Source organism: Stegostoma tigrinum, chromosome 9, assembly GCF_030684315.1.
Source record: "Stegostoma tigrinum isolate sSteTig4 chromosome 9, sSteTig4.hap1, whole genome shotgun sequence".
Classification (NCBI taxonomy): Eukaryota; Metazoa; Chordata; class Chondrichthyes; order Orectolobiformes; family Stegostomatidae; genus Stegostoma; species Stegostoma tigrinum.
In genome coordinates, this window is record NC_081362.1 from 40621375 (window position 1) to 40644015 (window position 22641).

At 41.7% G+C, this 22641-nt stretch overlaps 1 protein-coding gene across 4 annotated transcripts in view; it reads left to right on the plus strand.

The window, feature by feature from the left end:
* fam161a (FAM161 centrosomal protein A) overlaps nucleotides 1-22641 on the plus strand; it is a 123740-nt gene that overhangs the window by 35996 nt on the left and 65103 nt on the right. For 3 of the 4 annotated variants that reach the window (XM_048536649.2, XM_048536652.1, XM_048536651.2), the window contains exons 5-7: nucleotides 92-191; nucleotides 1078-1238; nucleotides 2542-7497. In XM_048536649.2, the coding sequence (XP_048392606.1) occupies nucleotides 92-191; nucleotides 1078-1238; nucleotides 2542-2584 (304 nt within the window). In that variant the 3' untranslated portion in view covers nucleotides 2585-7497. Of the gene's footprint in view, nucleotides 1-91; nucleotides 192-1077; nucleotides 1239-2541; nucleotides 7498-22641 lie in introns of those variants that run through there. The other variant, XR_007248135.2, reaches the window with a different exon arrangement.

The window sequence follows — 22641 nt, forward strand, 5'->3', positions numbered from 1 at the left end:
TCAAACATGCATTTAATTATTGCATCATGAAAGCAATTCTTTCACCCATTCTCACGGATTAGTTAATTTAACTGCTATTTTGTCTTAACAGGAATCATCAAAGAAAAAGAACAAAAGAATACCTGCTGGAGCTTGAGGAGATGCAGGATAGGGTAAACAGGAAGCCTCTGCTCTTAGAAGAGCTCACAATGGTATGTTCTTAAAGTGGCTTAAGCTGCATAAATGTTCCTCAGCACAAATGTTAACGTATTCCAAAAGAAGAGTAATTAGTCTTGTTTTTGTGAATTATATTGTTTCTTGGAGTTTGTCTTTTTGTTTGTTTTATACTACTTTGGGAGGACTGCTGCACAGAGTGCCAGCCTGGTTCATTTAGTCAAGTCTCTGGAGAGGAACAGAAATTCAATTTTCTGGTTCAGTGGTGAGACTGCTACCAAATTAAGCCAAGGCGTACACTATCCAAAATTTTCTAAATAGATTGATGGATGATGGGAAGGTGGGTTGTTACTTTGCCTACTGGTTTCTCAATTTTAAGAATGAATGAGAAATTGATGTTTGTGACTTCTTTATATTTTTTAATTAACTGCATACCACCCCTTTATTCAGGATGACACCTACATCCCTTGAACCAGTTTTTTTAAAAATGAAAATGAGCAGGGAAAACATGCATGTGAAAGATACAAACACTAGACATATAGGGCTAACGGATGTAAAAATGAACTAAAATAAAAGTATTACTGAGTAAAGGAAACTAAAATGTATATTATGTTTAAACTGCACACCACTTTTCAAAACTTTTTTGTTCTGTGAAAGCTACCACTAATTATAATTTTATTTAATCACGGTACTCTATGTAGGAATTTAGGCTTCCTGGCCAATGAGATTGAAGTGCAAAAGATCTCTCAAAATAGGCAGTAAACGCATTACCAGCAATTTATGTAGTATCACAGTTCAGAATGTCTTATTGAGATATTATCTAGGCTATGAATAGTCAAATGCCTACTGTAAAGTTGTAAAAGATAATTTAGTAAAATATTCAGGTGAAAACAGAACTAACCTGTCAAATTTTATTGTACTTAGAGGAATGCCAGAAGAGCAGCAGAAAGACAATATGCTGCAGCACTAAAATTACAGGGATTGAGTGAAGATTTTGTATCTAGAAAAGGTCACTGTGTCCCAGACTATGTTTCACATTCCAGTGATGAGGAGTCTGAGAAAAGTAAAGATAATAGTAAAGAAAGGTAACTCTTTTCTGTACTAACAATTGAATTTTCTGTGTAATGTTTGACATGTTTTCAGCAACCTGAAAAGGCTATTTATTTTGTTATAATTCAACAATTAACAGGCAATTATGAATTGTGGATTTAATTTCCTTAAGTACTGCATACTTAAAAATTAAGACTAATAGTGGAAAAGGTTGTTTTAGTGCATGATATTATCTGTTTAATATTGCCAAATACGTGCAACGAAAATGTTGAAAACCTTGGAAATGAAAAACAATGAAAACCTTTAAATCATTCATGGGTAGAAGGAGATGTTATTGGTTGCTCTTAATTTCAAATTTTATCTTGTCTTGATAAGCTTGTATAGCTTCAGGTTTACAAACACAAAACAGATATATCTGAAAAAGCTCAGCAGGTCTGGCAGCATCTGTGGAGAGAAATCTGAATTAACGTTTCAGGTTTGGTGACACTCATTCAGAACCCTATGTAACTGGACTCAAAACATTAATTCTGATTTCCATCTACAGATGCTGCTAGATCTACTGAGATTTTCCAGCAATTTTTGTTTGGTTTCTAAATTCCAGCAATTGCAGATCTTATAACTTTTTACTCAGCTTCCTGTTTAATTCAGTTTTTCTTTTATTCTGTCAGGAAAAGTGAGTACTAAACAGTGACTAAGGTTGTTGTGAAACCTACTAACCAATTTTGGTTTCATTAATCTTTTACAGAATTCCAACATACAGAGTGTCTTTTACTACTGAAAAATTAATTGCACAATAATTAATTGTGATCAGAGATAATGTGAACTGCAGATGCTAGCGAATCCAAGATAACAAAGTGTGAAGTTGGATGAACACAGCAGGCCAAGCAGCATCTCAGGAGCACAAAAGCTGATGTGTCAAGCCTAGACCCTTCATCAGAGAGCTGTTGTGCTCCTGAGGTGCTGCTTGGCCAGCTGTGTTCATCCAGCTTCACACTTTGTTATCTTGCACAATAATTAATGTTATTTCAATCACACATTGTTTTACACCAGCTGACTATACCGTATTATTTAACTAAAATAGACAAGACATATTGTTGCCTTTTGCTGGACTAATGTTAGGAATTAAATTTTAAAAATCTTCAGGATCATGCAGAAAGAAATCTATTTCAGTTTATCCTGGCCACTGTTCTGTTGAAGATTTGGTGATAGTAGCACTTTGTAAGTAAAGGTCAGATTTGCCCAACTGTAAACTTTTCTAAGCTACATCAATTTACCTGCAATTACTAAGATTAGATTGTTGAAAGCTATTTGTACAAATCTAAAACACTTTTTCTCCAGTTCTCAGGAAGAAACTGATGGATTTGAATCTGATGATGACTAAAATGATAGCGAGCTTATTGAGGAATCAAGAGACATGGAAGAAAAGGGATTTAAAGAAAATGAAGATGAGTAACTACAAAGAAAGCAGCGAACATGAAGAATTTTATATACGTGGTAAATGTATAAGATTTATTGAATATTAATTATGTTTCTTTTATTACTTCCTGGTGATACTGTTTAGAGTTTGAAAATATGATCAGGAACTAGTAAATTCTAATATTTATGGTAGATCACCTCATGATGAAACTGATTCACTTTCATGACTGAAGCTTTTTAGCAAGTGTCTGACCAGTTTGTCGTATGCATTCTTAAACATATACCAGAATACCAATCAATACTGATGTCAACTATTTTTACTGATTTGTGAAAATATTTCAAGCATTTCCTATGAGGGAATCTGCTGAATGACTTATGTGCTGTATATTAGCATGAATATATACTTACATTAATGTTTGAACTGTTTTCTAAAACTTCTGCCCAAATATTCAGCCGATTTAAAATTGTAAATTGCGATGACAGAATCCAAATCACATGCGCAAGCACATTTGTTTTCAGATGCAGGTTCATTTAAAATAACTAGCCTAAATTACAAAATCACGATGATGAACTACAAAGTTAAAATGTCGACGACACTTTAGTTAATTCCAAATTGGAACTCATCAGATTCAAACTGTTCGCATCTGATTCTGATTTAAAAATTAAGATTTCAAAGCCTTGAAGGAAAGCAAGCACTCTCTTCCTATAGTAACAGAAAATGTGCTGATAATGTTTTTGCTGACCCACTATGAACTACTAAGGGTAAATTGGTTCATTATGTGTCTAGAATTCTTCGTTTGTATTTTGTAATGCGAATGGATCCTGAAAAATACAAAATAAGTGATTCAGTTTTGCTTAATGGAAAAAGAACAACATTTGTACATAATGTTAAACAAAGGGAGTAAGCTAATTTTGTGAACGGAAAATACTATGCAAGAAAATATAGAGATCAATAAAAGATACTAGCCTAGCCAGCACAGTCGTACATTCCATGAATAAATATAAAAACAACTTCTGCCCTTCAGTTTTCTCATTGGTAGAATCCAACAGCAAATTTATTTATTAAAAAATACATCCTCAAACCAGGGATAATATTTGAAATCATCAATAGAAGCTATTTTTCTTAGGCTATATCGAATGATCTTATTTAAGTCTATACACGTTGGTGTATTTGAGCCATTTAAACCTACTTTTGAGTGGTAGTATGTCCAAATAATCTAAGACACTGGATTCAGATTCCAGTCTCTTTGGAAGCATGGGTTCCAATCTCACTGCTGACAAACTATTAGGATAATTGGCATTCAGATGCTTTAGTATCTTCTTTGGGGTGTATCATAGCTCCTGGTAATGATACTTTGATCTAATTTTGAAAACTTTCTATTTGTAAGTTTCAGTTGACCTCTTGACATTTTGTTACAATGTCCAACAGAGACCTGTCTAAACCATGACTGTTAAATTAAAAGTTTCACCTTCTAAGGTGAACCATCAGGGTTAATTTAGAAAAATTGAAACGGGGTGAGACAACCCACAGAGACTTCCAGACTTTTACTCCACCTGGTGTGGAAATCTTGAACAAAACCTCCAAATGGACTATCCTTGAGTAGAGAGGACCAGTTCCTCTGTCTCAGATATTTATCTTCACTTAAAAATGCTAACATCAATTATTTCCAGTAATTCTTCGAGCCATTCATCAAGTGTTGGGTCTGTCAGTTCGAAAAATCGTGGTCTGGCAATTAAATGGCCATACAAACTGACCTATGCTATCAAATGCAACTTACGTAAAAATTACTGGTGTTGAAGGAAGCATCTCAAATACTAATGATTTTTATGCAAGGAAAGATCATTTACAATTTCTATATATCACTGAATCAAATATACCAGAGTATCTTTTATTCTCAATATTTCCAGTTTAATCCATTATATTGAATTTCAAACTCTTCAATCAGAGTACTTGTTTTTCTTTACAGTTATATTGTGTGACTGGCGAACTATGATTTACAGTGCTTACTCATTTGGCCCCACACTTAACGTAGTCTATTGTAAACTGGAACTAATCTTAGACACTTAAAAACATTTTAAACACTTGATTTTTGCAAAATTGAAAGCTTAGTACAAAAACTTAATGTATTTTCTTACAAATCTATTTTCAGTTGAAGAGCAATGATTGGTCACTGACTGCAACTATTAAGAAAGCTAATCTTCTAATGCATATTAACTTGTTTGATTTCAAATTGGTAATTCTCTTTATACATTTTCATTCATTGATTTTTGGTGAACTAGAACTACCTGGAAAAGCTTTGGTAGATTTTTGAAGGCTTAGGTTGATGGTAAAGTCCACGTCTGAAAATGAACCTTCCAGCTCAGCGAGCAATCTCACATCCAGAACCTCCAACCTGAGCTACAAATCTTCTCAAAACTCGCTGGTAAAGTCCATCTCTGAGGTGGCATTGATATCACAGCTTAGTGTTTGACGATCATTGTTGACGGTTGAGCTAGAACAGCCTGTATGATCTTGATAGTCCAAAGATTTAGACCCTAAATCTACATTTCGTATCATTAGCAGGATGCATCTGTAATATTCAATATAAATTTTAAAACTGCGAGTTAGCATTAACCAGAAACAAAGGATAAGTTTTATTGCAATGTACCAATCAAAAGGCTCCTCAGTAAGCTTATATTATGTAGCAATAGGTATAGTCTGGGAATGGAAAGTCTAGATGACTTACCATTTTCAATTTTAAAAACAATTGAATTATTTAGAATTGCGAAAGACTGAAGCATACAGAAATAATGATTAATAGCAAGAAGAAAATGTTCTGGTATGTAAGGCAGTTATTAAAGAGTGCTGCTAATCATTGAAGTAAATTAATGAAGAATGAATTGACTGGAAGGCAGATTGAATGAATCAACATGATTGTGCAGAGCACAAAATTTCTCAATGAGTACAATGAGGCAAGTTTTTAAATTGGATAAATGAGAAATAACTTTATTCTGTAAATTGCTGTGTAGCCACAAAATTGCCTCAAGTGAATCAAGATTTGATGGCGCTTTTAACACCAGAAAATGTATTAGTGACAAGGTTATATTGCATTAACGCTAAAGTTCCATTAGTATGTATTCAAGAATGTTCTTACATCATTATCACTGTTGAATGAAGAGCTAATTATAATTGAATTTATAAGTCATATAAAGATGATATGTTCATTTTTGAACCAACATACCCGTTGGAGAGAGGCATCTGTGATTTTCTAAAATATTTCTTTCACAACATTGCAATTTATTCTTTAAAAGTAAATTTATCTCTTATTGAGCCTTTTTCACACAGGGAATGAAGAAGATAATAATTAATAGTGTTGAAGTTGCTTTGAAACTAATAAATCGCTACCAAATATCTTTTCAATTATAAAACTCCTGAACGATGGAAGCTTCATTGCTGAAAACTATGGCAACTATTGCAAAGAAGGATTAGTACTCAAGCTTCAGGTTGAACATCTTCTCAGCTTCTTGTTGCCAGAACAATCAGCAACTCCCATTAGGTTAAACAAAGTCGAGTCAATGGGATTCGCATTTTCCCCAAAAATCTGTCAGTTTTCTTTAGGCCATTACCCTGTCTGTGCGCCAGGTTTCTTTGAAATCCATTCATAGAGACTAACAATCGGGGGCAAAAGAAAATTACCTCTGCCTACATTCAGTAGCGAAAATCTTAAAGCATTTCAAGCATTTACTCTGGAAGAGCAATCAGGAAAGTTTTTTAGTTTCGATCATGGATTAAATCTCAGGTACATGATCCATATAAAATTTTGATGGTGTATTGTTTTATTCCATTTGAAATTATTAATATATTCATTGACATTGCAAACACTAATAAAAAGCCACCAAAAATAAGCTTTATAACCTAACTAAAGCAGTATATTTATAAATTTACTATTGCTGTATATTTTTCCATATTCATTTCAAATTTTTTCGCATTTTTTCTTCAACCTACATCTAATTAACTCACAGTAGACTTACCTACCAAATCTCTCAAATCCAAACAAATAGTTAAAAGATGTGAAATGTGGATTTATAGTGCATCTTCTAATGTTAGCTGTGATGTTTATGTAGTCTTTTGTTAAAATTTAGTTGGGTTTTGCAGAAAAATAAGGCCAACCCACACCAGATACTCAGATAAACAACCTGTGAATTCGTTTTATTTATTTTTTTGCTTTTGAATAGTATAAATGTACAAACACTGCAATAATGCAAAGCTTTGCTTTATTCACCAAAAAAAACACTACTTTGTACTTGGAACAGTTTTTAAGGGAAAACTGTGCACAACAGACTGCATTGTTTCTCCAGATGACTGCTTAATGGGACAATATAATGCTGTTTCAGTCTTTTGTCCTGAACAATTGGTACATTTCAGTGTATTTTGTATTTTGAAATTCTATGACAATTCCTTTTTATTAAAATCAGAACAAATTTATTTTGTTTTTTGTATCTTGTTTTGATCTATTAAAATATTTATTTTGTTCTCCTTTCCTTAAAATGTGTTCACAATGTCCTAATAGCCTTTAGTTACAAAATCTCTTGCACTATGATGATAATACATGAAGTCTCCTTGAAAACCATTTATAAGAACTACAGGTGTTTAAATCAGTAGACCAGCAGTGTGTACAATACAAAATTTAATTTACTTAAGTACTTAATACACAGAGATGTTTAAGGTTCTTGTGAAGATTTGTAGCTCGGATTGTGGATGAGGTTGTTGGCTTGCTTACCAATTTTGCTGGTTATCGTACAGACGTTTCATCACCACGCTAGGCAACATCATCAGTGCAGCCTCCAATGAAATGATGCTGTTCTACTCTGCCTGATATTTATATGATAAGGTCTGTTAAGTTGGGTTGTCTGGATGTGAGTTTGCTCGCTGAGCTGGAAGGTTAGTTTTCAGACGTTTCGTCACCTTTCTAGGTAACATCATCAGTGAGCCTCCGATGAAGCGCTGGTGTTATGTCCGGCTTTCTATTTATCTGTTTAGGTTTCCTTGGGTTGATGATGTCATTTCCTGTTCTGACATCACCAAACGCAGGAAATGACATTACCAACCCAAGGAAACCTAAACAGACAAATAGAAAACAGGACATAACACCAGCGCTTCATTGGAGGCTCACTGATGATGTTACCTGGAATGGTGACGGATTGTCTGGGAACAAACCTTCCAACTCACATCCGGAACAAAATAAAGACCCACTCTTTTGTGGACCAAGAAGAGGGGGGCGCGACTGTGTTGGAGGTGGGAGGATGACGTCGGGTTGGCTGTGCACCCTTGCAACCGGTGGATCTTAATGCTGGCTTCGGCCTAACGCTGGTTCAGGGGAGCAGCCAACCTGCAACAATGGCTGCGGCGAGTGCTCATGCCCCAGGTCAGAGGGTCCGGAACACCATCCGTGTTTCTGTAAAGGTGGTGGATGAAGGTGCACCTTCTTCGTGAAGAGGGTCCTGTTGGACTGTTGTGGGGTTCGCTGCTGCGGACATTTACTGCCTGCAGGATTTCCCTGGAGGAGGTTTCTACGATGTAACCTTCAGGAGCGCTAAGTTTTGCGAGCGCTTCCTGGAGGTTTTCAAGGAAAATGGAGGTGAGGGCCCCCTCTCTGTACTGACCGCCGTCCCGCTGTTCATGATGCCGGTGCAGAGGAGCCGTATGGTCACTGTACACATGTACAACCCGCATGTGCCAGCAGCTGATGTCCTGACCTTCCTTGGAAGGTACATGAAGGTGGAAGGGGACCTAACCAACATAATGGACCCCCTTTGGGATCTGGACAAGGAAGAGGCAGGTCCGGGTGACGCTGAGGACAGGCGCGGATGGGAACATCATACACCCACAGTCCAGCTTCGCGATCAGCAGGAGCAAGGGCTACCTGACCTTCGCAAGGCAACCCAAAGTCTGCCATGCCTGTGGTAGGTCAGGTCATGTAGCGGCCGACTGCAAAGTCACCATCTGCAGGAACTGCAGGGAGGAGGGACACCTTGCAAAGGATTGCCCAAAGGAAAAAAGCTGCAACCTTTGCGGGGAAGCGGGCCACATCTACAGGGCATGCCCGCGGCAGGGGACCACCTACGCCCAGGTCGCCGGCAGGGCCAATGCGGGGCAAGCCTCCCCGGAGGAGAGGAAGGCACCAGGCCCGTGCAAGGACCCCCCTAGTGTGCAGGAGGGCCAGGACATGCTGGAGGGACCAGCCCCGCCGGATGGACCCAAGGCCAGCAAAGCGCCCCTGCAGGCTCCACTCCCCCGCCCCCGACAACCCGGAGTCGATGGAGGAGGCGACAGGTGACCCAGGGGAGTGGACGACGGTCCGGAAGGCGAGGAGGAAGGTGCGCTGGAGGACCCCAGCTCCGCAACCATCAGGCGGGAAGAGGCAGCTACGGGGGGGGGGGGTCATAAGAGCTCTTCTGACGAGGGGGATTCAGAGGAGGCCCACCCAAAGCAGAAGCTGAAGACTTCCGCTGAGAAGGAAAGCAGCACCCCGCTTCCAGGGGGTGGGAGGTGTCCTGAGGTTCCCTCCGACACCCAGCCACGTGCCGCTGGGGCCCTGGAGGGCCCCCTGGAACCTGCAGGCGGGAAGCAGGAAACAACATGCCCCCAACCTGACCCAGAGCTGGACTCTCCTGCCTCCGTACCCCCGACGGGGGGCTGCCACCCGGAAGGCAGCATGGACGGTTTCCTGAGCCCAAAGAGCAGTTCGCTCAGGCAATGGGCATGAAGGGACAGATGGAGGGGCTGGACCTTGGACTTGGGGAGGGTACTGCGGTCACTGCCCACAATGGGGGTACGTGTTGCGAGCGTTAATGTGCGCAGCGTCAAGTCCACCGCAAGATGTGTGTCCATGTTGGCCTACCTGACCACCGTTAAGGCAGACCTCCTGTTTCTGCAGGAGTGCGGGATACCACACCTCAGCAGGTACGGGAAATGGTCGGGCACCTGGACCTGTGGGCCTTCGATCTGGTCAGGGGTTATTGAATGTCACTCCTCGGGCCTGGCTATTCTGCTGTGGGGGTGCAACTTCACCATCTCTCAAGTTCAGGAGGTGGTTGGGGGGGGGGGCGCCTCCTAGTGGTTGATGTCACCTACAGGAACGCTCCCCTGAGGCTGATCAACGTGTACGCCCCAGCGGTACAGAGCGAGCAGTTGGCCGTCCTGCAGTGGCTTCCACCCCTGCTGGCTACGTCCAGGCCGGTCATCCTAGGCGGAGACTTCAACTGCATCGATGCATTTGGAAGATCCGGCGTGGGGACAGCGGGTGGGGGTAGTCAACTGGACGTCACGTCCAGATTCCTGATGGGCACGGTGAAGGATGCCAAGCTACTCGACGTCTTCAGCACCCCTGCAGACGGAGAGCAGCGGAGATACACCTGGTCGCGGCCAGACGAGTCTATCCGCTCAAGGATAGACTTCCTGTTTGTGTCACGGGCGTTCTTGGTCAGGTCCTCCGGCGTTGAGCCAGTGTTCTTCTATGACCACTGCCTCCTGCTGGCCGATTGTCATTTACAGGACGACCAGCAGGCCGGCAAGGGGACGTGGAAGCTCAACACGATTCTGTTGACCCCAGAGAACGTCGAGGAGCTTAAGAGAGAATATGCCAGTTGGAGAACCATGAAACCCCTCTTTGAGTCTCTGGGCGACTGGTGGGAGACAGTGAAGGAGAACATCAAGAGGTTCTTTGTCCTCAAGGGTGTTCGGAAGGCGAAAGCTCTTGCGACTCCAGAAAAGGATGCAGAACCTGCTCCTTCTGCAGTCGATGGGGGTCAATGTCACAGAGGACCTCCACGAGGTGAGGGACCAGCAAGCCTCGCTCTTCGCCGTGGAGGCCTCCAGGATAATCGTCCGGTCCAGGGTTCGCTCTGTGGAGCAGGACAAGACATGCTCGCGTTTCTTCTTTCATAAGGTGCACAAAGAGAGCTCTGTGCTTAGCCAGCTGAAGGAGGACGATGGCTTGGTGATGTCGTCTTGGCCCGACATTTTGAGGATCAGCAGATCATTCTATGCCAGACTGTATGACGCGAAGGCCACGGACAGCACGGCCTCCGAGTCGTTCCTGTCGTCTATCACGGAGGTCTTAGACGACGGCACGAGGGAGTGGCTGGACCGGCCGATATCGCTGGACGAGCTGACCAGAGCCCTCAAGTCCTTGGAGAGGAATAAGACTCCCGGGAGCGACGGCTTACCGGTCAAGCTGTATTCCACTCTGTGGGACCTGGTCGGCCAGGACCTGCTGGAGGTGTACGGCAGTGTGCTTTGGGCAGGGGAAATGTGCAAGTCCATGAGGAAGGGCATCATCCTCATTTACAAGAGGAACGGGGAGAGGGAAGAAATTAAGAATTGGCATCCCATTTCACTATTGAACGTGGACTACAAAATTCTGGCCAAGGTCATAGCAGAGCGGGTCAGGTCTGTCCTGGAGTCGGTGATTCACCCTGACCAAACCTGTGCTGTGCCGGGCAGGAAGATCGCTGAGAGCCTCGTGCTCATCAGGGATACAATCACCTACGTGCAGGACAGGCGGGTGGACACCTCTTCAGCCTGGACCAGGAGAAGGCCTTCGACAGGGTCTCTCATGCTTACATGAGGGACGTCCTCTCCAAATTGGGGTTCGGGGAGGGCATCCGCAATTCGATCTGGCTGCTCTACACCAACATCGTTAGCGCAGTCTCGATCAACGGGTGGGAATCGAACAGTTTTCCCGTCAGATCTGGAGTCAGGCAGGGCTGCCCACGCTCTCCTGCCTTGTTCGTGTGCTGTGTGGAGCCCTTCGCCGCATCCATCAGGAAAGACGTGAGCCTGAAGGGCGTGACTATCCCAGGCAGTGGAGTCCTTCTGGTCAAGACCTCCCTGCACATGGATGATGTCGCTGTCTTCTGCACGGATCGTCGGTCGGTGAGTCGGCTGTTGGACATCTGCGGCCAGTTTGAACTGGCCTCGGGTGCCAAAGTCAATAGGGGTAAGAGCGAGGCCATGTTCTTCGGGAACTGGGACAACCGCTCCTTCATCCCCTTCACCGTCAGGACAGACTACCTGAAAGTGCTGGGTGTTTGGTTTGGTGGAGCTGGGGCGTGCACTAAGGCTTGGGAGGAGCATATCATCAAACTGAAGCAGAAGCTGGGCAGATGGACGCTCCGGTCCCTCTCCATCGCGGGTAAGAACCTGGTTGTCAGGAGCGAGGGGCTTTCAGTACTGTTGTATGTGGCTCGGGCCTGGCCTATTCCCTGGACCTGCGCCACTGCGGTCACCCGGGCCATCTTCCACTTCATTTGGGGGTCGAGGATGGACCGGGTCTGCAGAGACACAATGTACAAAGACCTGGGAAATGGGGGAAAAGGACTTACCGAACGCCACCCTCGCCCTGATGGCTACCTTTGTGTGTGGCTGCATCAAGCTGTGTGTAGATCCTCAGTACGCAAACACCAAGTGTCACTACTTACTGAGGTTCTACCTGTCCCCGGTGTTGCAAAGGAGGGCCTGGCTTCATTACCGCGGAACGCTCTGAGTAGTTGGACCGTCCTGTACCACCTGTACTTCGTGGAGAAGTTTTTGAAAGGAAACACCTTTGAACACAAGGCCGTCAGGCAGTGGTCAGCACGTAGTATTCTCGAGACCCTTCGGGAAAAGGAGAGGGTGGATCCCATCGTGTGGTTCCCCACGCAGACTGCCAAAGTCGTTTGGCAGAATGCCTCATCGTCAGAACTTTCAAACAAGCACAAGGACATTGCTTGGCTGGCAATGAGAGGGGCTCTGCGAGTGAGATCCTTTATGCACGCCCGGAATCTCTGCGCCACCGCACGCTGCCCTCGAGGCAGCTGCGGGGGGACGGGACTGTCTATCACCTCCTTCTGGAGTGTGCCTATGCGTAGGAGGGGGATGCAGTGGTATTTGTCGAGGTTTGTCCCGAGCAGCTCTGTGACACGGGACTCCGTGCTCTACGGGCTGTTTCCCGAGACGCGCACCGAGACCAACATCAATTGTGCCTGGAGGACCATCAATGCGGTGAAAGACGCTCTTTGGTCTGCCCGCAACTTGCTGGTCTGCCAGCTGAAAGAACTGACCTCGACCGAGTGTTGCAGACTGGCGCACTCCAAGGTCCAGGACTACGTGCTGAGGGACGCGCTAAAGCTTGCGGCAGCTGCCAAGGCACGGTGGGGAAAGACCACAGTATGAAACCCCTCGTCCAGAATAGAAACAAGGGCCCTATCTGGTAACTGGGACCAGCTGGCGCCTTTCCCAACTGGCCAGGGGGCCAACAGTGACTGTGCAGGGAGACGACTGCCGGGGTATTTTCTTTGCTTTGTTTTTTTTCTTTGTTTTGTTTTTTCCTTTAGTTGGTGTACGTACCCCCTGGGTAACCCAGAGCGGTTTGCATGATTGGGTAGGTGTATAAATGTTTATTTTTGTACATTCTATGAATAAAGTATATTTTTTCAAAAAAAAAGTGACAAAACGTCTGAAAGCTAACCTTCCAGAGCAAACACAGCCAGAGACTGAACCTGAGCTACAAATCTTGTCAAACTCGTTAAGTTGGGCTGTGTCATTTCCAGTTCTGTTCTGCATGGGTTTGTATATGGAGTCCAATGACAAACATGTCCACGTATCTTGATCAAATTTATGAGAAAAGAGGAAGATTACAATCAACTTCTGTTTCTAGATGTCAGGGTGGAATGAATGACTAACAGGGTGTACCAAACCAAAGGCAACCCACACTGACCGAATCCTCAATTTCCACAGCCATTACCCCAATATCCACAAACAAAGCTGTGTTAGGGATACTATTTAAACGGGCCATAATCCATTGCAATATGCCAGAGCTAAGCAGGAAGGAGGAAGAGCACCTACCCAAGGTCTTTGCTAACAACAGATATCCCAACAACTTCATCCACAGATGCCTACTAGAAAGGCAATGCCAAGAGGACACAATATGTCCCAATGCACTGGTCACACTACCCTATATCAAAAACAATCAGAACCAACAACGAGATAATAGGAACTGCAGATGCTGGAGAATCCGAGATAACAAAGTGTAGAGCTGGATGAACACAGCAGGCCAAGCAGCATCTTAGGAGCACAAAAGCTGACGTTCAGAAGAAGGGTCTCGGCCCGAAATGTCAACTTTTGTGCTCTTAAGATGCTGCTTGGCCTGCCGTGTTCATCCAGCTCTACACTTTGTTATCTCGGAACCAACAACGAGACTTCTGCGACCACTAGGAATCAAGGTAGCACACAAACCCACAGCCATACTACGACAAACACGTAGAAGGACTAAAGACCCCATACCCATGACATGCACGACCAATGTAGTTTCCAAAATACCTTGCAATGACTGCAACAAACATTACATCGGCTAGGCCAGAAGGAAATCAGCCATCAAGGATACACGAACGTCAGCTAGCAACAAAACGACACGACAAATTTCGCTCATCTAAGTGCATTCGGACACTGAAGGCCATCAATTTAACTGGAACAGTGTGACCATCTTAGCTCAAACCAACCGCAGATATGTACAGGAATTCCAAGAGGCCTGCTTTTCAACCCATAATGCAAGCAACAAACGTGGAATTAAACCCCATTTGCAAACCCATGCAGAACAGAACTGGAAATGACACAACCCAACTTAACAGACCAGATCTTTTAAATACCAAGCAGAGAAGAACTACATCGCTTCATCGGAGTCTGCACTGATGATGTTACCTCGCATGGTGATGAAATGTCTGTATGAAATGCTAACCAGCCAGCTCAACAAGCAAATCAACAACCTCATGTTGAAGAATGATATATAGTATCGGCTTATGTGAAAATACTGAATTATGTTCTTAAGCTCAGTTGATATCCTCTTGATTTTATGCCACGTTTTCCTAGTGTCCTTTTGATGTACAGAATGGCTTCTTCAGTAAACCACCTCAAGTGTACATAATCATCATGGCATTAAGAAGGAGATTACGCTCTCATTTCCTAAAACACAACAAGATATAATTTCTGTTTTGAGCAGGGTCAAAAATTTGCAATATGCACTTGAAATTGTTACTGCTGAAATCAATTTGTAAGCACTATCACATCTTTTAAATATTCCATGAAACAGCATCAAACAACTTAATAGCATGTCATTATTTTTATTCGTGTATTTTTGATATATTTGACATATTCAAGCATGTAGCCTAGTTTAACTTTAATATTGCTAAAAATGAATTTATCAGAAAAATTAAATAATTTCTAACTTTCCCATTTTGAGTTTAGTATTTTTGCGAATCAGATTTATAGCACCTGACCAATGTGGCTTGCAGTGTCATTTCTCTCACAATCTTCCACTAATCATCTAATTAATTATGCATCCAGGCTCTACAATGCCATTCCCATGGAATGACAAAGCAGGAGAACTGGGAAGTGTTCATTGCTACTCGGAACTTATGGTGTTCATGCAACTGGTACTATACTTAATGCCCAGTTGCACACCTTTTCAGATGCTGCAAGTTAGGAACTACCCTTCTTCCTATAGTTCTCTGTCAGTATCACAGAGCATATTGGCCAGAAAGGCAAGTAAGCTCCATGCTTCGCCACCAGCGACTTGGATGTGCTGGTAGATGAGATGATGAAGGATTTATCCTGAGGATTGGCCTGCCAAAACAGGTCATGGCACCGAACCTAGCCAGTCTGGACTAGAATAGTGAGCTAAGTCAGTGCTTTGTCCTGAGTAAAATGGAATGTAAAACAGTGCAGAAAGAAGATCAATTATTTTTTACATTCTGTAAGTTTTCTCTCTGCTACCCCATTCTAACAGAACACCAATTCACTTGAATACTACAACTGCACACACCTGTCACCAGTGCTCATGAACTTCACTCTCACTATTGCATGTGATGGCTCTCAAACTTCATCAAGCCCCATATGATCTTCATGCTTGAGTCTTACTGGACTTGAAATATTAACTCTGTTCCTCTCTCCAGAGATGCAGCCAAACCCGCTGAGTTTCTCCAGTATTTTCTGTATTTGTTTCAGATTTTCTGCATCTGTGTACTTTTTTTATTTGAACATTTCATTTACACTATTGGTACACTGCTGTAAAATTGTGTAATTTACAGATAAGTGTCTTATAGTTGTTTATACGTTTCTTTAACTTTACTGATTTCCTTTATTCTTTGGTAGTATCCATTGTCAAATTTGCTATTGCGGAATATCAGTTAGAGTCATTGTGCAAGCAGTGCCTCCAAAGAAACAGTGGAAATCTGGAAATAGAAAATAAGTTTTATAAGTGCAATTTCCCCTCTCTGCTTTTCATGTATTATAACTTAGCATTGCCATTTTTCAGTAAAGGGTCTTTCTAATGGTTTCAGAAAATTATGCAATTTTACAGTATTTTCAGTGTTTAATTCTTTATAATTTTCTTGTTCAGTTGTAGAATTATAGCCAGGTGTGGACATATAGTAAAAGTGTAATCATGGGATCATGAATCACAGTTGCTTAACTGGATATTCATAACATCTGAACTGCAACTTTACAATTTTTATTCATAATATTAACAATAGGCTAAATATTTTACCTCCTTATTTGCAACAATTATTTGTTTAAACATGAAATTGGCTGATATATAACTGAAATATTCATATTTAATTTGCTTTCTTACAGCCACTGTTTTCTAGCAAAGTCCACCCACTACATTAGCTGACTTCCTCTCAAATTTGTTATGTCAAAGATCTAAGAATTTTTTTTGTTGAACCAAAATTGACATTATTAGCTGATTTATTCTTTGGTCCAAAACTAGTAATTGAAAATGAGTTAGTGGTTTTTGCTTAAGGTGCTGTATGACTCTGTGACTCTAAGTATAAATAAATTTTATATTTTACTTTATCATAGTATTTCCATACAAAAGAGCACAAAACTGATTAAGAATTCAGGAAAGTATCATTGTACATTGGTTGTGTGTGTGTGTGTGTGTGTGTGTGTGTGTGCGTGCGTGTGACCAGTGCTACCACTAGGTGGAGCCTCGCACATGCATACACAAAATCACACGATCAAGAACTGATCTGGTGCTCATGACTCCACCTTAATTCACACCAGCATCCACATTAAGGCAAGTACAGCATCACAGGAGATAATTGCACATACACAAATGGCTGTTGGGAACAGATACTTTGCCTACTAATGAGAAATTGCCTATCTCACAGCTTAACAATATGGTTATTAATCATTTTCAATATCATTCAGTAGCATTTAATACTCTATCAAAACAATTTGGCCAAATTTCCAAAATTAAAAGTACTAGAACAAATAAAACTGAATTCCAATCCAGTGACCAAGGTGACTAAATAATTACTGGATGTTCAGAAATATTTGCTGTGCAATAATTTTATCAAATCCAAAAATAATTTATAGCTAATTACCTGAAAAAACTATATATAAAGAAACTGAGCATATTTTACTATTTGACAACATTTGAGATAGCACCATATTCATTTCTCCAATTCCAAAGTTCAAAAGGAGCCTACTGTATTGTGAGAACTGGTTAGCACTCATTAGTATTTCTGTACTTGTACATTGTAGACATGTAAAAAATGGAATGGGATTTAAGATCCTGCTCTTTTTGGAATCATTCAATTCTGTTCTGGAGTAAATAATTTTTTGCTTTCACTTGTCAAAATATGATGTAATGAAATTAATCACAAACTATGATAGGAATGTTTCCTTCTCAGCTTGTACAAGATCTCACTAATAATGGAAATTAAATATTGGTTAGTATGATTCATATATTAAAAAACTTTTGTTTAGAATATGTAAGTTTATTGTGCTATTTCTGCCAGTTACATTTCAGAAACTGTCCAATGCAATGCTTTGTTCTGTCTAATTTAGTAAAGGTGCTAATTGGGAATGAAAAGACCATTCGGACAATAACAGAAAATATCTGAGAATTAGGGAATGAAATTAGTCTGGAACGGTAACATGGAACACATGATATTAACCTGTCTCACACCCTGATTGATCTATTTTTCATGAATGAGTGGAAAGTAAAGTGTGTGGAATTTAAAACTGGCTGCTGATTCACAAACACAGCCCAAGACCAATTTTATCCCAATGATTTTTAATTATCTTTGCTGCAAGGAAAAGAAGCTCCTGTTTCCAGAATGGATAGCAATTGACCTTTTAAATGAACTCAATTCACAGTCTTTATTATATAGATAACCTCTTGTCACAGAGATTATTTCTACATTGATATGTGCATAAATAAACATACATATAGACTTTAGTCTGTGGCAGGCTAGGATCATTCCATGTGAAGTGTCTGGATGAGCAGTAAACTTACAAGTTGGAGCCCAGTGAATTTCAATGTCTGGCCTTTTTTTAAAATCCTAGGCCTTGAACCCTCACCTAAACCAAGAATAAATTGACAGAGAGGCAATGGGTAGAGTGAAAATCTTAAATAACAGCGGGCTGCCATGGGGCACCATGAGAAAAATCCCAAGCACTCACTAAAGTGGTGAGATTCCTCCAATAAAAACACAACTGGGGAAGGTTGAGTGCTGGAAGAAAGATAGCCTCATTTCCAGGGTTTCTTCAGGTTACTGGTTTTGTCTTTTGTAGTGGAAGTGAACACAGTGCACAAGGTAGAGCTGAGCCTGAAAGAGCGTAATGCAAGAATGCAGGGATTAGGGGAGCATTTGTAGATCGGCAGAACGGAAATACCTTCAGAACTGAATATATTGGGACAATTAAAATGTGAGAGAGAACACATGACTAAAAGAAAAAATATGAAAATACAGAAATTGGCACAGACCCTAGTGACTTAGGCACAAATACAGCAAAGGGTGACAAATCAGATAGTAAAAGCTACAAAAAAAGAATGAGAAGATACTGTCAAGCGATATCAAACTAAGACCAAAATGCTTTTACACTTACTGTAGAAGAAATGGGTTTACAAGCAATAAGGCCATTTGAAGATGATTGTTACTGTGGCATGAGGAAATGGCAAATATTTTATTGTCAGTAGAGGACCCAAATTACACACCAGACATAAAGAGTAACAACAACACTTGTAAGAATGAGGAACTTAAGGTAACGTTAGTACAGAAAAATTATTGCCAGAATGTAAGGAATAAAAGCTGTCAAATTCCCAGGATCTGATCACCTCCATCCAAGGGTTCAAAAAAGGTAACTGCAGATAGTAGTTGCACTGGTTATAGTTTTCCAAAATTATTTCCAATGATTCCAGAATGGTCCCAATACATTTGGTAGTTCAAGAAAGAAAGGAGAGAGAAAACAGCAAACGACAGGCCTGTTGGACTGACATCAGTCATCAGGAAAATTTGGAAATCTATCAGTAAGGGCCCTGAGAATTTTAGCACAATCAAACAACATTAAGGTGATTTAACAAAAGGCAAGATAACAAAGTGTCGAGCCGGATGAACACAGCAAGCCCGGCAGCATCCTAGGAGCACAAAAGCTGACGTTTCGGGCCTAGACCCTTCATCAGACATCAGCTTTTGTGCTCCTGAGATGCTGCTTGGCCTGCCGTGCTCATCCAGCTCCACACTTTGTTATCTTGGATTCTCCAGCATCTGCAGTTCACATTATCTCTGATAACAAAAGGCAAATTGTGATTCACAAGTTTATTAAGAGTTTTTTTTAAAAGAAGTTACTAGCAGGATAGACAAGCAGGAACCAGAAGGCATTCATCAAGGGACCATACAAAAATTTATGTGCAATGCCCATGGAGTTAATAGTGTTAACTGGTAAACAGACATGAATTAGAGTAGGGACAAAAGGGGCATTTTCAAGTTTGCAAGCTAACCAGTGACCAGTGCTGTGCTGCAAGCATCAATGTTGAGACATTGTAATTCATCAATGTAGATTGAAAATAGCCAAAGAGTCTAAGTACTGTATCTGTGTTTACTGGCAATACAAAATTAGGTGGAAAAGTAATCTCTGAGTTTGTCACAAAAGGCTGGTCTGTGTTTTCAGTGAGCCAGTGTCTACCTGATGGATATATTGGAGACTTTGCATACTTTGATAACATATTTAACTTCTATGACTCTCCAGGAATAGTGGGGCTTGCTTTCCAATACAGTACCGCAGTGAGGCTTGACAAGAATAGAAAAATAAGCATTAAACAAACAAACAATGAGTAAAGTATTGGTAAGGAAGAAACAAAAGACAGAGAATACAAGTGGTATAGTTAGAAATATAAACGTAGATGGTAAGAGTTTCTGTGGATCTTTAAAGAAGAAAACTTAAAGTGAGTATTATTCTACAGTAGGGAAGTTTAGGGAATTAATGTAAAACAAGGAGGTGACAGATGGATTGAAAAGATATTTTGCATCAAGTCTTCATTATAGAAGATACATGCAACAACTCAGAAATAGCTGTAAACGAGAAAATGGATGAAGCAGAGGAATTCCTAGAGATTACAAATACTGGGATTGTGATACTAAGCAAATTGTTGAAACTGCAGGCTTAAAGTCTAAGACATAGTAGGAACTGCAGATGCTGGAGAGTCTGAGATAACAAGGTGTCCCGTTGTATGAACACAGCAGGCCAAGCAGCATCAGAGGATCAGAAGGCTGATGTTTTGGGCTAGGCTAGTTTTGGGAAGATGTTAGTAGCTATTATTAAAGATTTGCAGCAGAGCAGTTGGAAAATTTCAATGCAATTGGGCAGGGTCAAGATAACAAAGTTTTGGAGCTGGATGAACACAGCAGGCCAAGCAGTACCTAAGGAGCACAAAAGCTGATGTTTCAGGCCTCGATCCTTCATCAGAAAAAGGGGATGGCGAGAGGGTTCTGAAATAAATAGGGAGAGAGGGGGAGGAGGATCGAAGGTGGCTAGAGGAGAAGATAGGTGGAGAGGAGGCAGACAAGTTAAAGGGGCGGGGATGGACCCTGTAGAAGTGGGGAGGTAGGGAGGGGATAAGTCAGTCTGGGGAGGACGGACAGGTCAAGGGGGTGGGATAAGGTTTGGAGGTAGGGAATGGAAGTGCGGCTTGAGGTGGGGGGAGGGGATAGGTGAGAGGAAGAACAGGTTAGGGAGGTGGGAATGAGCTGGGCTGGTTTTGGGATGCAGTGGGGAGAGGGGAGATTTTGAAGCTTGTGAAATCCACATTGATACTATTGGGCTGCAGGATTCATAAGCGGAATATGAATTGCTATTCCTGCAACCTTCGCGTGGCATCATTGTGGCACTGCAGGAGGCCCAGGATGGACATGTCATCTAAGGAATGCAAGGGGGAGGTGAAATGGTTCGCGACTGGGAGGTTCACTTGTTTATTGCGAACCGAGTGTTGATGTTCTGCAAAGCGGTCCACTAGTCTCCGTTTGGTTTACCCAGTGTAGAGGAAGCCACAACGGGTATAGTGGATACAGTATACCACATTGGCAGATGTGCAGTGAACATCTGCTTGATTTGGAAAGTCATCTTGAGGCCTGGGATGTGGGTGAGGGAGGAGGTGTGGGGGCAAGTGTAGCATTTCCTGCAGTTGCCCAGGGAAAAGTGCTGGGTGTGGTGGGGTTGGAGGGGAGTGTGGAGCGACAAGGGAGTCCCAGAGAGAGTGGTCTTTCCGGAAGGCAGACAAGGGTGGGGATGGAAAAATGTCTGGTGGTGGGGTTGGATTGTAGATGGCGGAAGTGCCGGAGGATGATGCATTGTATCCAGAGGTTGGTGGGGTGGTACGTGAGGACAAGGGGGATTCTGTTTTGGCGGTTATTGCGGGGACGGGGTGTGAGGGATGAGTTGCGGGAAATGCGGGAGACACGGTCGAGGGCATTCTCGACCACTGCGGGGGGTGGGGTGGGAGGTGCAGTCCTTGAAGAACGAGGACATCTGGGATGTACGGGAGTGGATTGCCTCATCCTGGGAGCAATCCTGTGACCGATCTCAGATTCTCCAGCATCTGCAGTCCCCATTATCTTTGGGCAGGGTCAATGTAGTTTTCTAAAAGAGAAATTATTTTAGACTAGCTTATTGGAGTTCTTTGAGGAAGCAGCATTTGTTGTGGATAATGGGGAACCAGCGGACATACTGGACTTTGATTTTCAACAAGTATTTTATAAGATGGAACTGGGAAAGATATTGAAGAAAATGAAAGCTCATGGTGCTGGTAACGAGGTAACATATAGATAGAATGTTGGTTAGCTAACAAAATGGAAAGTAGACATAAATGGGTCATTTTCTGGTTTGCAAGATGTTGAGACTGGTGTGCTGTGGGTATTAGAGCTAGGCCTCCATGTTTTACTGTTGCTACAAGTGACTTAATGAAGGAATTGAAGACACATTTGCTGATGGTATGATAGAAGAGTAAGTTGTGAAGAGGATTTAAGGATGCTGCAATGGAATAGGTTGTGTGAGTTGTCGAAGATCTAGAAAATTGAGTATAGTGTGGAGGAAATGTGAAATTATCCATTTTGGCAAAAGGAATAGAAAATAATCTTATTATCTATATAGTGAGACTTGCAGAGTGATCTGAGCATCCAAGTACATGAATTGCAATATGTTAGGATGCAAATACAATTAACTGGAAAGGTTAATGGAACGTTATTATTCATTGCAAGAGGAATTGAATCCAACAGTAGCGAAATAATGCTTCAATTATACTAGGCATTGGTGAGATAAAAATCTGGAGTATTGTGTACAATCTTGGCTCCTTATTTATAGAAGGATGTAAATGCATTGGAAGTAGTTCAGAGAAAGTTTACTAGATTAATATCTGGGATATGCAACTTGTCTTATGAAGAAAAATTGGACAGAATAGGCTTGTATCTGCTGAAGATTTAGACAAGTAAGAGACATCTTGATTGAAACTTAAAAGATCCTAAGGGGTCTTGAAAGGGTGGGTGAATAAAGGATATTTCCTCTTGTGGGGGAAACTAAACTAGGAGTCACTTTACAAATAAGGGATTGCTCATTTAAAACAAAATTGAGAACATTTTTCTCAGAGTAATGAATTGTTGGAACTCTATTTCTCAAAAGGCATTGGATCTCAGAGTCTTTGAATATTTCTAAGACAGAGGTTAGAT